At 40.3% G+C, this 13,588-nt stretch overlaps 1 protein-coding gene across 3 annotated transcripts; it reads right to left on the bottom strand.

Moving 5' to 3' along the window:
* Positions 1-1,056: 1,056 nt before the first annotated feature.
* On the bottom strand, positions 1,057-13,335 carry LOC111264285 (uncharacterized). Of its 3 annotated transcripts, none has more exons than XM_022840039.2 (15): positions 12,753-13,335; positions 10,806-11,242; positions 10,223-10,474; positions 8,139-8,376; positions 7,800-7,871; positions 7,004-7,144; positions 6,637-6,807; positions 6,266-6,414; positions 5,792-5,907; positions 5,234-5,495; positions 4,862-5,077; positions 4,160-4,353; positions 3,459-3,564; positions 2,897-3,013; positions 1,057-2,427 (listed from the first exon to the last, which is right to left on the bottom strand). In XM_022840039.2, the coding sequence occupies exons 1-15, from the start codon at positions 12,847-12,849 to the stop codon at positions 1,981-1,983; spliced, it is 3,015 nt and encodes a 1,004-aa protein (XP_022695774.1). In that variant the 5' UTR covers positions 12,850-13,335; the 3' UTR covers positions 1,057-1,980. The 3 variants fall into 3 exon arrangements, with proteins under 3 accessions (XP_022695774.1, XP_022695777.1, XP_022695775.1); XM_022840042.2 differs by having other exon boundaries at positions 7,818-7,871; XM_022840040.2 differs by having other exon boundaries at positions 10,223-10,465.
* Between the last annotated feature and the right edge of the window lie 253 nt (positions 13,336-13,588).

Raw genomic sequence — 13,588 nt, 5'->3', positions numbered from 1 at the left:
ATGTAACGAACGAATTGAACTCGATCCTAAGGCCAATCTTGTGGGGGTCGATAAACGTTCTAATACAGCTCCGGCTAAATGTATGTGTCACAGTTTTAATTGAGAAAAATGCATTGAGCTTGTACGGTTCCCGCGAAGCGTAACGCAATAGTAATCCAGAAAGCATGAGTTAGAATATTTCAGAGAGGGAAAAAAGTTACTTTCGGCAGCGGCTGCTCTGAATTGGGAAGAAGTAAACGAACAGTAGATAAAACGATTGAAATAACTGACTGTATGATATAAGGCAGGATATGGACAACTGGTAGAACTACGTAACTAATACGGCCAGCAAACGTGGAGCGCAGAAGTATTATCTAACACAAGCGAAATGTATTACTTCTATATTTTGATGCTTGTTCATTTTAGTGTAATGTTGCATACTTTTAGCAAATAGCTATATTTCTAATGGAAGTGATAGTTGAAGGGAAAATCTATCGTGTAAATGAAGGTCAACAGTCATCTATTTCAGCATGAAACATCAAATGAGACATAAGTACATTATGTCTTTAATTCGCAGAAAAGCCAAGAAGCTTTTGGCCGGTCTGTAGTTTTCTGTTACGTTTTTCCAATCTGTTGAAGTTCATATCACGTTCATCTATTATATTGCGATACCTTTGCGAATCCTAGCTAGCGCCAAAAACACTCCACCCTTAGAGTAGAAACCCGAATTCGCTGGCAAATAGGGGCACAGAAACGATGCAGCGGCGAAATACCTCTTTTTGTGTTACCTGTATATCAGTCACCTAAAATTGTGTGCTTTCCTTTCCCTCCTCCTGCTCCTGATTTCGATCGTGAAAATAGCAAAGCTGTTTGTTTAGTAACAGTTGTCCAAATCATATAGAAGTATATTTGATATAGACTGAGAGCGTAGACAATTCCTTAATAAATTTGATTCAAACATACCGTTAGTATTGCAATAGTAGTACCATTAGAACATAAAATAATGATAACATCTTTTTTACTTCGGGGCTGCCAATAGCACAGCTTAGTTCAATTCAAGAAAACAAAAGGAAAGTGTTCCGTTTAGAAATCTAACACTTTATTTATTAACATTTATTATTGTTAAATGACAGTTGTGTCAAATCTAATGTTTGTCTATGTGGCTTCCACATAATCTTCAAATCAAATAGAGTGGATATTGTACATATTACTAGTCAACTTCCTAGCTCGATCATTGTGCTAGGATGTCTTTTGCTATAGAAGTTCCTACTTGCTCTATTAATGCGATTCATCGCTGACAAAGCCACAGTTGTTTCCCGAACTGGCCGATACGCCGAGATCACTAGCCACCAACGAATTAGAACATGCACGTTTTTTTGCTGTAGCTAATTAATTAATTATTAATTTGACGTGGTAGTATGTGTGCCAGCAAAACTCTGTATGTATCATTAGCGAATCACATAATTCGTTCTTATTACAATATCGTGTCCATAGCAAAGCAACGCGAAACAAAGCCTTTCAGATCTTGTTTTTTTCCACATATGTAACATTTGTTCGTGTAATAGTATAGTTACAATAATAAGTATAGCTATCGTAACAAAAATTGGTAGTTATAGCAGCAACCAGCTACATTGCCTACACAAATGGATAATGTATTTCAGAGTTTACAGACAAATCCTCGAAGCATCACATCATTGGCGAAACGTTCGCTAATATAATTCCTCGCTGTGAAAATGCTCATTTTTTGTAGGCATGGCCTCAGCGACGATAGCACGGTCTGTCTGAAAAATGTTCACAATGCACTCAAAAGGCTTCTGTACAGACCAAACCAAGTGCGTCACAGGTTCCCTCATGAGTACTTTGATGAGATTTTCGAAATTATGCCCTGTTGGCTCTCAACGTACATAAAAGAGGAGTATCATAATTCATGTAATATGTATCAAAATAACTGATGGATTATGACAAATATAATTTAGTTTATATGTATCAAGGTAACTACAGTCACACAAGCTCGACGACTCGTGCCTGTCGAAGCGCCCTTCGCAGATGTTCTATCCAGAGCAGAGTCTGCTCCCGGGAGTTCGTGCAGAGGCGAAGACAGTCTTCCACAGGCTGTTGAAAGCTTGACAGAGTTGGACCCGTATCTTCGCTGTTTGTTAGATTTGCTGTTGCGCTGGGCTTAGGTGAGGCAATAGTTGGACCAAGTGAACAATCGCTGCCAGCCTCAAAGATATTTTCATGACCACCCGATGATGACCCCTTGAGACGATGGAATTCCTCTTTTGTCTGCTGTAGGAGTTTTTCACGGTTAGTTTGGCTTACATTTGACTGAACGTTGTTATTGTGTAGCCAAAGGGTGAAGCCGTGGAAGAACAGCCCCTCGATTGTGTCCAGCTCAAGGCTTTCTACCGTCAAACCGGACAGATCGAAAGTTCGAAGCGGCTTCGTCTGAAATGTACGTTCGGAACGATTTATTCAACGCAATTAATCTTCTACAGAACAATAAACCGAGAGGCACTAACTGCCAAGCAAGCTAGGTAAATATCGAATCTATAGTTCCTAGTATTCCTAGATCAATCATGTTTGACACACTTATCGTGTCCCACAGATTTACATATATATATATATATATATTGGATGTAGAGATGCATTATTCGCTTGAACTTTACTGTTTCAATACGCGCACATTAAGAAAGGTATCGATCATCCCAGTATATTTATTCTAGCTTTGCCTTAAGTAATTTCGAATACTCTCTGAGTGAAGATTGAAAGCTTAGGAAGCACCAAGATAGCGACTTCAAGCATCTGTTATAACATTGGACGTGAATCAGCTAAGGTTGTCTGAGTACGAAATCTACGTATGGCAAAACTGGAAACAGACCCGGGTGAAACATATTACGTTTGACAGCCAACGTACCTCGTCTAGTAGGGTTGGGCTGCTCTCGAAAAAGCTGAGCGTCGTATTGTGGAGTTTGGCAAAACAAGAACGCATTCCTCCCATGCGGCCAAATGACCCCGTGAAGTCCTTGACGTTCTAGATGACAGTATCGAAACGATAAACGAATGATTTGGAGACAATATATTTCGCAAGTTAGTCGACATGTCTATATATAGGACGTATGTGGGATTGCTTAACATATTTTTTATAAGTTGTCTCCAAATAGTGTGTTATTTTGCAGCATTCGACTGTTAACGGTCGGACAGTAGCCAAACAAATTCAATCAGCTATTATGCACGCGTAATAACTGGATGGAGATTATGAAATACACCTTCGACGTGAGTGAAATTTTAATTTTTCACTGTAAAAAAACAGAATTAGTCGTTTCCACCAGGTTTAAGGTTCTTTCAGCCTCTTAATTATCATGGTTGAGATGTTATCAATTTGGCCAAAACCAACGATGGAGCTCCTTATGGGACAGAGATCAAACAGTATCACTAGCAGTAGGATTTATTTAAGCCGGTAATGTACAACCACTTACCAACACTGCTGCGTAGTAGACCGTATCATTGAGATGTGCCTCGCCAATAATCCTTAATTCAGATTCAAATGGACTTGGGTTCGGGCATCCGATTAGGCTGACCGATCTGGAGTAACCAACAGAGTTTAAATCAAAGCAAGACTAGGTAGTTTTGTTTGAGCGCCGATTAAATCGCTAGAAAAACTAAATGCTCACTCTGATGCCTACGTTTCAAATTGCGAAAGAACTATACAACCTAATGCTAAATTTTTAACGAATTGGCCTGTCAAATAATTTAATCTTACAACATGGTCATAGAAGATTAATGTAATGATTATCACATTATTGTCTACAGGACTTTTGTCTTAAGCAAACAGTCCCATTAAGGTAAGCTAAAATGAAGACTTCATTAGTGAGTAGGCAGATAAGGATCGAAAAACCTCTGTGCATAATGCCTCTAGAACAGTATGTCGGAAAACGTGAAGTTCCATCTAAACGTGTTTTTGGAATCTATATTGTGGCGAAGTTCTGACTATTTGAAGATAGTGCATCCCATAACAAGACGTTAGCTGCCCTAGCTGTACACACTAAGCAGCCATGATTTTATAGTCTACGCAGATGCAAGGCATTTTGATTACAAGGTCTGGCTAAAGCTACCTAGATATGATACACTAGGTCAGCTGCATAACTTTCAAACATGAGACCAGAATAACTGTTGTTACCTTCTAGCAAGAACATCATTCTTCGACAGCGTAGCTTTAGCGAGAAGGCCAAATGAGCTCTTCCGTACCTCAATATGGCGTTCAGAATCAACCCGGATACTGTCTCTGCGTTGGACTTGAGGACTCGGATTTGAACGGTCTACTTTGCGCTTATTCAGATTGAGCGAGCTGTTCCACCTGGCGCGCTTCACGAACTATAGCCCGACACAAATTACAGATAGTAATTGACCCAACGGAGTACAATCAAGGGATGTCACGTATGATAGAGCTTCATTCAAGCAGAGCTCCAAATGGTGCTCTCTGTGAGTATCTTAGTGGAACAGTTTAAATCCTACTATTGCTGCTGATCGATGTTGTTATTGCCTACTTACAGCTTTAGGGACATAATCAAACACCGCGTCATAATGTGGACGCATGGCGAACATAATAAAAGAAAGATTGCGACGCTGTCGTCTAAACGTTGAAGTGTTTTTCTTGATAGGCCATGTGGCAGCTGGTAGAACTCGCGCCACTAATATGAATCTAGGCAGAATTTGTGAGAACAAGGCAGGTTTTTAAACATAAGTAACGTGCTTTTGGTTATTGTTGATGTTAAAACTACATTTGTTACTGAGTGAGCCTTACGCTTTGTCAGCGCAATACACCTCTGATAAATCTCTAGGTTCTTAGTTATTAGCAACTGACAACACACGAAGTACTCACGAAGGAATAGATTTCAATGTCAACTTTCCAGTCCGACCGATTAAAGGTGAATTCGAAATTAGCTTTGGTTTCTTCCGTTTGCTCTAGGCCTTCGCCAAGCCTTTGTTGATCTGATCTTTTATCTAAGTACCACAAGGGGGGAGACCTGCGTTTCGACTTGGTCATCAATTTGGCCATCAAAGCCGAATTTTTAGCTGATGGCCGCTCGCCCGTTCCCTTAAACGGAATGAAATGCATGATGATAATCAGTAATTAAAATAGGGGACATATTGAAATAGGAAAACTGAATAGATCACAAATTGTTTCCTTATGCATCTGTTTTATTAGTTTTTCCTCGGGTGCGAAAGTCATAAGTTCGAAGGGGTTCATTACCTTAAAAATTCCATGTGACCACAACCCCTTGACCACGATTTCCCGATCGTCAGGGGCCATCCAGAGTACGTCTGATGCCTCAACGCGATGTCCAACCTTCAATAGCACCAGAAACACAAACTGGTCCTTGGATGCAGCGACGTTCGCACGAAACTCTTCTCTAAGAGGGATTCGAAGTTCACGGACCACAACACGATCCCGCTGCGGCTCGAATTCGAATCCGTCGATGTACCACTGAAGCTCTGTCTCAGCTGCGAAGTACCTATAAAAGTGGACATTTTTTCGAGAAAAAGGCGCTCTATTTAACAAAAATATATAGTAGAAAGGTTTTATCCTACATCTTATTACATAATAGAATATCACTGAGTATACATGGAGATGTTTTTATGCAAAAATGAACATGTGTTTTCTTACTTTTTTGGGTAAGGCATGATAAACATTGTAGTTTTTAGTCATTCTTTAGATGGTTTCATTCAAAATCAACATATGCACGTCATCTTTGGCCTTTACTGTGCAAATCTACTATGCGTCTAGAACAAATGCTTTTCGTGTCTTCACCTTTGCATGGCCACATGCAGCATCTGTTCGGCTAGGACGATTCCTTGTTTTGCCTTTGCGCATCCCATGTACCTGCCACACTCATCTAGTACTTTTGATGTCTGTTTAAGGATGATCTGAAATTTCAGTTGCTAGTTGTAAAGCTAGGTTAACGATTACACGACGCCTCTGCATTATACTTCAATTACTACTGATCTATTTGGTTTTTTTTTCTATAAAAACAATATTGCTGTATTAATATACATGTTGTGTCTGTGCGGGCGGAGTCGAATCAATCAAAACCTGACATCTTGGCAAAATTTTTCAGCTAAACGCTTGCTAGCAAAAAAAAAAACACAAATATAGTAGCAGTTGACCGTTATGAACGTCTTTTGTATGCACTTTTATAACCTTTTACATGTCTGTTATGTGTAGCATGTGCCTGAATGTTTACCTGCCCGCAAAGCTGTTCCCCTTAAATTTACGTTATTTTACCTCTTGGTCAACCATGACCTGCTTAAGGTCTTCGAGCAGATTCTTCAAAACTGGGTCGCGTACTATAAGTTGACACTGCGGGTCCCCGCCTTCCTCACCACTGTCCGTCACGCTAAGCCAAACACGCGAGTCCACTTCATTGGGATCGGCTACGTATATACAATAGCATTAATCAAATAAATGATAACAATTGCAGTTACTTGAACTGTAAATAGGGAAATTTGTCTGTTTTGCGAAATTTCGGATAATGTTCGTTTAGTAAGAAACAATAGAAAACGTACAATAACGAAATGTCGCTGATGTCATGCACGAAGTACGTCTTCTATAAAAAAAAATTCTACAGTATATAATCGTGACCGCTCCCCACGTACCGGCTCCGGATGGCATAAGTACAACCATGATTGAAGTGATCGAAGCGTCATGTAGTTCACTATCCTTTTCTGGTGCATGAAAGCTAAGCGGCGAATCGCATTGAACCGACCGGAGGCCGTAATCATCGCTAGAGATAGAAATCCGTCCGGCGCGCTTGAGGAGTTGAGGAACTGTGAAAAGCGTAACGTTACAACTTAAATCTCTATAAGCGAATGAGCTTTGTTCGTAAACGGGGCCATCTACTACCGAAACTTCTCAACTACATGAAAAATACGTGTCAAATACAAATAAATCGGCCATAAATAACATGTTTATATTATAATGGGTAATGTAGATCAAATGTAGTAATCACTGACAAACACTTACCGCTTGTAGTGGTAGTCGTTTCCGTATCCTGACCTATGACAGTGAACCGTTTGGTATGCCAAAACGCTTTCCTTGACTTTGTAGTAGAGGAAATTTCGCTCGCAAGCGAAAGCCCGTCCGTTTCCTTGCTAGACCTCCAACCTGCTTACACCAAAGGCAGAAAATAAGATTACATTGAAGATGCTTAAGCGCCACTTTTTCCAATATCAGAAAATCATTTGAAACAGTTAAGTGATGAGTTGAGCAAAAGCATCCAAAAATAATAAATGCAAGCAATGTTGCGAAAGGCCTAGCTTAGGAGCCAACATGTTCAGAATGAAGGTCTACAATTGCCCCTTCTAAGAGAAAGATAACAATGGCGCTAATTAAATACAGCGAGCATTTTTTGCACGGTAGGATTAAATAATATCGCCGCTCTACCTCTGGCCCAAATGTGCACTGTACATCTTCACTTTCTAAAAATTAACCGAGACCTAAATGTGGGCATGTCTCACGGTATGACAAAAACAGTTCACCAAACCATTTTAATCCTGTATTGGCTTGACCACTAACAGAATTATCTACAGATTCATAGAAGAAACCTCAGGTAAATCCAGCCAGACCCAGCCGGGATAGGGGCAAGTCCTTGATAGTATACCGAAAAGATGACTCCGAAGATTTTTTCGTACAGTAGAAATGATCGATAGTGCTATAAAATGCAGACAAGGTCATTCACGCGTCAGCACAATACAGTCGGCATATCTATTACTTTTAACAAATTGAATCGATTATATATACCGATGATTGGACTACCTACCGCACAGCCTTCGCTCACCTGCCGCCAGTGTTGAGCGTAAAAACTTCCCTATGCGACGAACCCCGTCGTTTACTGAAACATCATACAAATCCGAACATAAGCACAGATGAGCAAGACAAAAAGTGAATCCATAAAGAGTAAATAAAAATCCAGGTATTTCTCTTTCTTGCAACGTTCGTGGTTAGAGTCTGACGGCTATTGACTGACGTCTATTAAATTTAGTCATACTCGCATCGAAAGCGAAGACGGCTGTCAGACACCACCATCGCCGACGACAATAGTACATATAGAATACTTAAATTCGTGGCTGGTTCTTCTTTATTGTTTCTATGAACTCACACTTAAAGATTCGCGCATTCTGTGACGAGGCTTGTGAGGGCCGTTTCGCGATATCCTCGGTAGGGGGCGAGCTTAACACCTGTTCCGAATAGTCGGAATACACCTCTTTTGCCGCTTGGCCGAAATCGTCTTGGTGAGAACTACGTCTGTCTCCGCTATTCGAAGGTAGGCTCCTATGAGGCGTACCGAGACTTGCCAGTGAGCATGATATTTCACTTGGCACATCGCAAAACCACTCCTAAAAGAATTAATAAATGCTTATATTAAGGCCTAGACGTGGTCTGCATGAAGAATTAAGCTAAGAATCCCAAAAGGAAACATGCGAGCATCGGTAAAACACTGCGTTTCGCTGTAATTATTTCTGCTAGCTACTTGAAATAGTGGAACGTTTCGACGAATCGGGGGTTGCTCTACTTCTTAGGCCAATCATTTTCACAAGCTTGCTAAGTTCACGCGATTCATTCTCAATAAGGGAGGAAAAATTCACGGCTGTTTGTTTAAATATCAACCAAAAACAACAACACTAGTCTACTATTGCTATACGCGTTACTTAGACAGCGTATAATTATTACACTAGCCCTATGAGCAAACTTGATGTACTACATCATCTCTTTAATAACTAAGCGGATTTTCAATGCCGAACCGCTCCTGGCTAAGGAACGGTTTAACCAAAAAAGAAAAAGGCATAGAATTGTGTCCCAATTCTGCCAACATTCAACCTAACGACCTTGCGCAATATTACTTACTTAAAGTATATCGTTTTGAAGCCATTTAAATTAAGCCGTAGTGATATTCAGACATGTTAATGAATTTGTGAGGTAAAAAGTTAACAGCAAGTTGGCGGCACAGCCAGTTGATTTTATATTAAATCAGTTTCTTTCAAAGTGCGAGAGCCGATTTTGGGAAAACGGATATTGCATCGTTACAATTGAGTCTTTGTAATCGGAGATGAGGAACTAAACGTGCCGGTCAGCTTGTGTGTTACCACCATGGTCACGGGTCAGTTTTTAAAAGTAGACGCAAGTTTTTGTTATTAGAGAAAGCCCTTTTTCGTTTGTTTGAATGGTTTAACAAACACATTTCGCAGTCGTCACAAAAGCAGAAAATACTGATGTTAGGCGTAGCAAGGCTTCGTATCAATTTATAAGTGTCCCGCCTTTTTCAAGAAGCAGAAAAAAGGAAAACGGAAATATTTTATTGTAAATACTTTATTAAAACGCATGTGCAGTAAAGATCTGATAACGATATTCAACAGTCCTCCCGGGTGTACATACACTAGATGGAGGGGGCAAACTCGTTTTAACCGTATTATTACTCTGCTTGCAGACTTTTCATAGTTGACGGCTGAATATGGGTTTTCCGTAGCTCTTAAGAGGTGTTTGTATCTTTCGATTCATATGTACTAAACATTAGCTTGCAGATTCGACTCAATCGTTCAAAGCACCGATGCTGATAGTCGCGGTGGCTTGTGTTTACCAATAATCCACTAACGTTGACCTAACGAAATCAATCGTGGGCTACGGCTTTGAAAGGGACCATTTGATTTGGAGCTGTATCCGCTGGGGGCGACTCACATACGTGCGGAGCGACCCTTTTTAGCACGAATTAGTTCAGTAACGAAACATGCAACCCCTGCATACAGTATCGCTAACGGCTATATTAGGTGTCATTGTGTTACCCAATAGAGCTGTCACACTCTACTAGACGTGTCCGATTGCAGTTGCTGTGCACTAGGACCACCAAAAATAGATTCACTGGCGTGACGCGGTGACTGTTAATTAACAGTCTTTGATAGCAGTATGTCCGCAAGACACGCTACTGATCGCTGTGTTCATACCCGTAGTAATAGATACTAGAAATGTTTCCAAATTAAAGTTGTGTTTAGTAGAAGCCTTGAATGACCCACGCTAAGTAGATTCAATCGTGTTCGAGTTGGACATAGAAACGATTTCGCAGTGGGCTACGCTTACCAATTCAGAGTTTGAGTTATCATCCATTCCCTCTCTAAAACGACGCTTAATAACAGTAGTGACTTTTTTTGCGTTAGACGTAACTCTATAGGAGAAAAATTTTGAGGAACAGACCTGCTCGAGGATTGCCATGCAACTTTTACAGTCACAAGCTGCTTTTGAAGGCATCTTCTTCTTGGTGTCAGTCTCGAACGGTCCACTTTGAACTTTTTCATTATCTTCGCGGCCTGTTGATGCTGCACCGTTACCACGATCCGTATGTCGATATAGCTGACTGGTACATTGAGTATTGTTGTTGTTCTGGTCCTCTACGTCTATTTTCTTGTCGGTGACCTGATCTATTTCATTAGCACTGTCCTGGTGGTCCTTGAATCATCACGTTGGAACCAAATAACAAAACTTTATTTTCTACTACTTCTATAATAACTAAATCGGTAGGATCTTCTTCACAAAATGCCCACACGTTTCGTACGCATTGTATAGCTACAATTCTATTAGTATTTTTATGAAGTAATAGGTATGCGGATAGTTCTTAATCTATATTAATCAACATCTTCAAGTTAAGACCAGAATGCACGTGAAGATGCCGTCGCAAATAAAGCAGTGGGAGGTTGCATCAGTTACTTAGCGTATGTACTTCACAAAGTGAAAACTAATAAAGGACAAAAGAAAAGAAAATAGACAGAGTTCCACATACCGCTGTAAGGGTTTTGTCGCTGGCTTGATCATCATCACCATCATTCGTATTTTGATCAGATCGAGTCAAATCTGTCTGTAGCGGTAGTTCCTGCTGAAATTGTTCGTTCTTTGCCTTTATCGCTTTCCGAGGTGTTGTGCTAAATGACCGTTCAGCTATAGACGATAATCGACTGAGTAGACTTTTCCTTGGTGGCTTCATAGGGGCAGTTTTGCCAAAAGGCTGCCGCTCGTCGGCAGCATCCATAAACCCACTTTTTAGGAAGCCTCGTCCTCGAATCGTTTCGTTTGGATCTTCAATCGTCGCGGCTTCTACAGGGTTCGCGTTGGGTAGTTTTATTGCTGAAGGTAGCAATGCGCCCAGTGACGGGGGTCGTTCGTGTAAAGGCGTCGATTGAAGAATAGCCGAAGGGATTCGCATTAAATGCTCTTCCATTACTGCAAAACCAGACAATCATTTAAAGCCCGGAAAGAATCATTCTTATTTCCACATGTAATTAGGAGAGTCTGGTTATTTATTTGGTTTAGAGATTTTTAGATAGATGGTTTAGAGAGCTATTTTAGGCAAGAGTCGCAATAAACATGCCAATTTTGTACGTAAAGTACATTCTGTGGGGCAACTTCTCTTAGAGTACATGCAATGGTAGCCAACTTTCAGCTGTCTGGTCAGCGGTTTGGTCAATAAACAAAAATTATTATTGTGGACGATCTTCTTAAAAGCGGTTTATTCCGCATCAAGGTGGTTTCGACCTATTGACACTTGTTGCCCATATATTCATGTAAGTTAATTTCAGTTTCTGTATATTCAGACTATAAAACTTACTAACAACCACATTAGTTCTGAAGCTAAATACTAACCTGAAAATTCATGGATAAAAGCTCTTTTCCATAGAGTACCACATTTAGTTTTGATTTTATTAACAAAAAGCAGCTTAAAAAATAAAGCTAGCATTTCTATCTTGATCCTACCAGCAAACTCTATAGAACGGACTTTCCGAAAATCAAAATAAACATCCGAGTCAACGCTCGAATTTAATTATCGCCCAATAGCCTCGACAAGAGATCCAGAATTAATGAACAAAAATTCGACCTTCGGTGACGCTTACTATCCATATCACTGTTCTCCCTTTATCGGCCACTTGAAAGATAATGACTTTATTAACAGAAGAAGATGGCATCAGTGGTTATCAAATTGTTTCGAGTCGGAAAAAATCAATTGAAATTAGCCACTAAAAATATTTAATTTTTGTATTGCCTCACCGATATACGAAGTATTAATTCAAAAAAAAAGCCTTAAGGCTTCACCTGTCTGTGTAGGCAATCACTTCGATACTCAGCGATGCCCGAGCAATTGATAAGTACGCGCACTGTTATCGTGTAGGCTGACGTTTTGCGCGTCTGCCGGTTTTTTTGATACTGCTTTTTGGAACTAGGCAGGGCCAAATCTGTATCTATTTAAATGTGGCAAAAAAATTCCATTCTTATATACGGCCCAACTTATCATATATCTACTTTGAAATATTTTATAGAGGAGGGACTTGATTCCATTTGGAAAAGGTGTCAAAACATCCGGTAACAACAGTTAAGACTATTATAGCTAATGACGTATTAGAGTGGTGTAGTAAACACCTGTCAACTTTGCCGTACCCTAGATTATATATTCCATCTAGCGTATACAACTGTTATCTAACAACAAAATAGCGTCGTATGATAATCATACATATCCATAAGCACCCGATATTCAAATAGGCGCAGCTATAAAAGTATTTAACATTTCGCATACATGTAGACAACTGAACCTATCCGACAACAAATATATTTCCGGTATTTCGCTTTCTTGCTTTTTTTTTTTTCTCTTTTCCCCTATATCATCGAAGTGCACTATAGATAATCCAGTTTCAAGCACTACATGTCCAAAAAATTTCCACTATTTTAATAATCTCCTTACCAGTGTCATCGGCATCGGTGCCAGGTGTCGTCGTTCGAGTCAATGTTACTGAGTCCCAAAGCGGTTCTTCAACAGGTTCAATCAAGTACTCAGCCATTGCTTCGGCTATGGCCAAAATGTGCCGATCCTCTCTTTTTCCCTGTTTAAATTTCTCTTGCACAGTCCAATTTTGTGTATCCTGTTCCCTGTACCAGTGTACTTTTGTAGCATCCGAAGGGCTTATCGAGTCACATCAATTTTCTTGACCCACACAAAAGGCCATAACATCAGCATTTACTCCCTATACAAAACACATACTAATCGATTCAACTACACGTGTTGTTCGCACCACATCGGAGAGCACCGTTTTGGACGACGGTAACAGACGCCAAACTAGCGTCGGTGACCGCCTTCGATGCAATTCTGTGTAGCGGTAAAATTTTTTCTCACTGTAAATTTCCGTCGGGGGGTGGGCGACGGCTTTGTTGGTGCGCTAATAATACAGGAAGTAAAATCGAGGATGGAGACAAGACAAGCGAGAAGCGCGGCGATGTGCGCGTAATGTTCTCATGTGCTTAATCGACAGATCATTATAAGGAAACGCCATAATGAACCTGATAGAATGCGATTGATTTTCGACCATCCTAGTCATAGCTTCTGCTACAGCTTTTGCTATTCTTGAAAAGTATCGCGCGGTGACGTCGTGACACTCTCTGTGGTGTTTTGTGTGGGACACTGTCTAGCCACACATCAAGTGCATTTGAAGACATGTACACTTTTCGCCTAGCACATATCACGCGAAAGGTCTATCAGATAGCAACAATCAGTGGGAAGATGGACTGACTAAGAAAGCAATG

This window comes from Varroa jacobsoni, unplaced genomic scaffold (genome assembly GCF_002532875.2).
Source record: "Varroa jacobsoni isolate VJ856 unplaced genomic scaffold, vjacob_1.0 scaffold_844, whole genome shotgun sequence".
Taxonomy (NCBI): Eukaryota; Metazoa; Arthropoda; class Arachnida; order Mesostigmata; family Varroidae; genus Varroa; species Varroa jacobsoni.
This window is presented reverse-complemented; position numbering and strand designations above follow the sequence as displayed.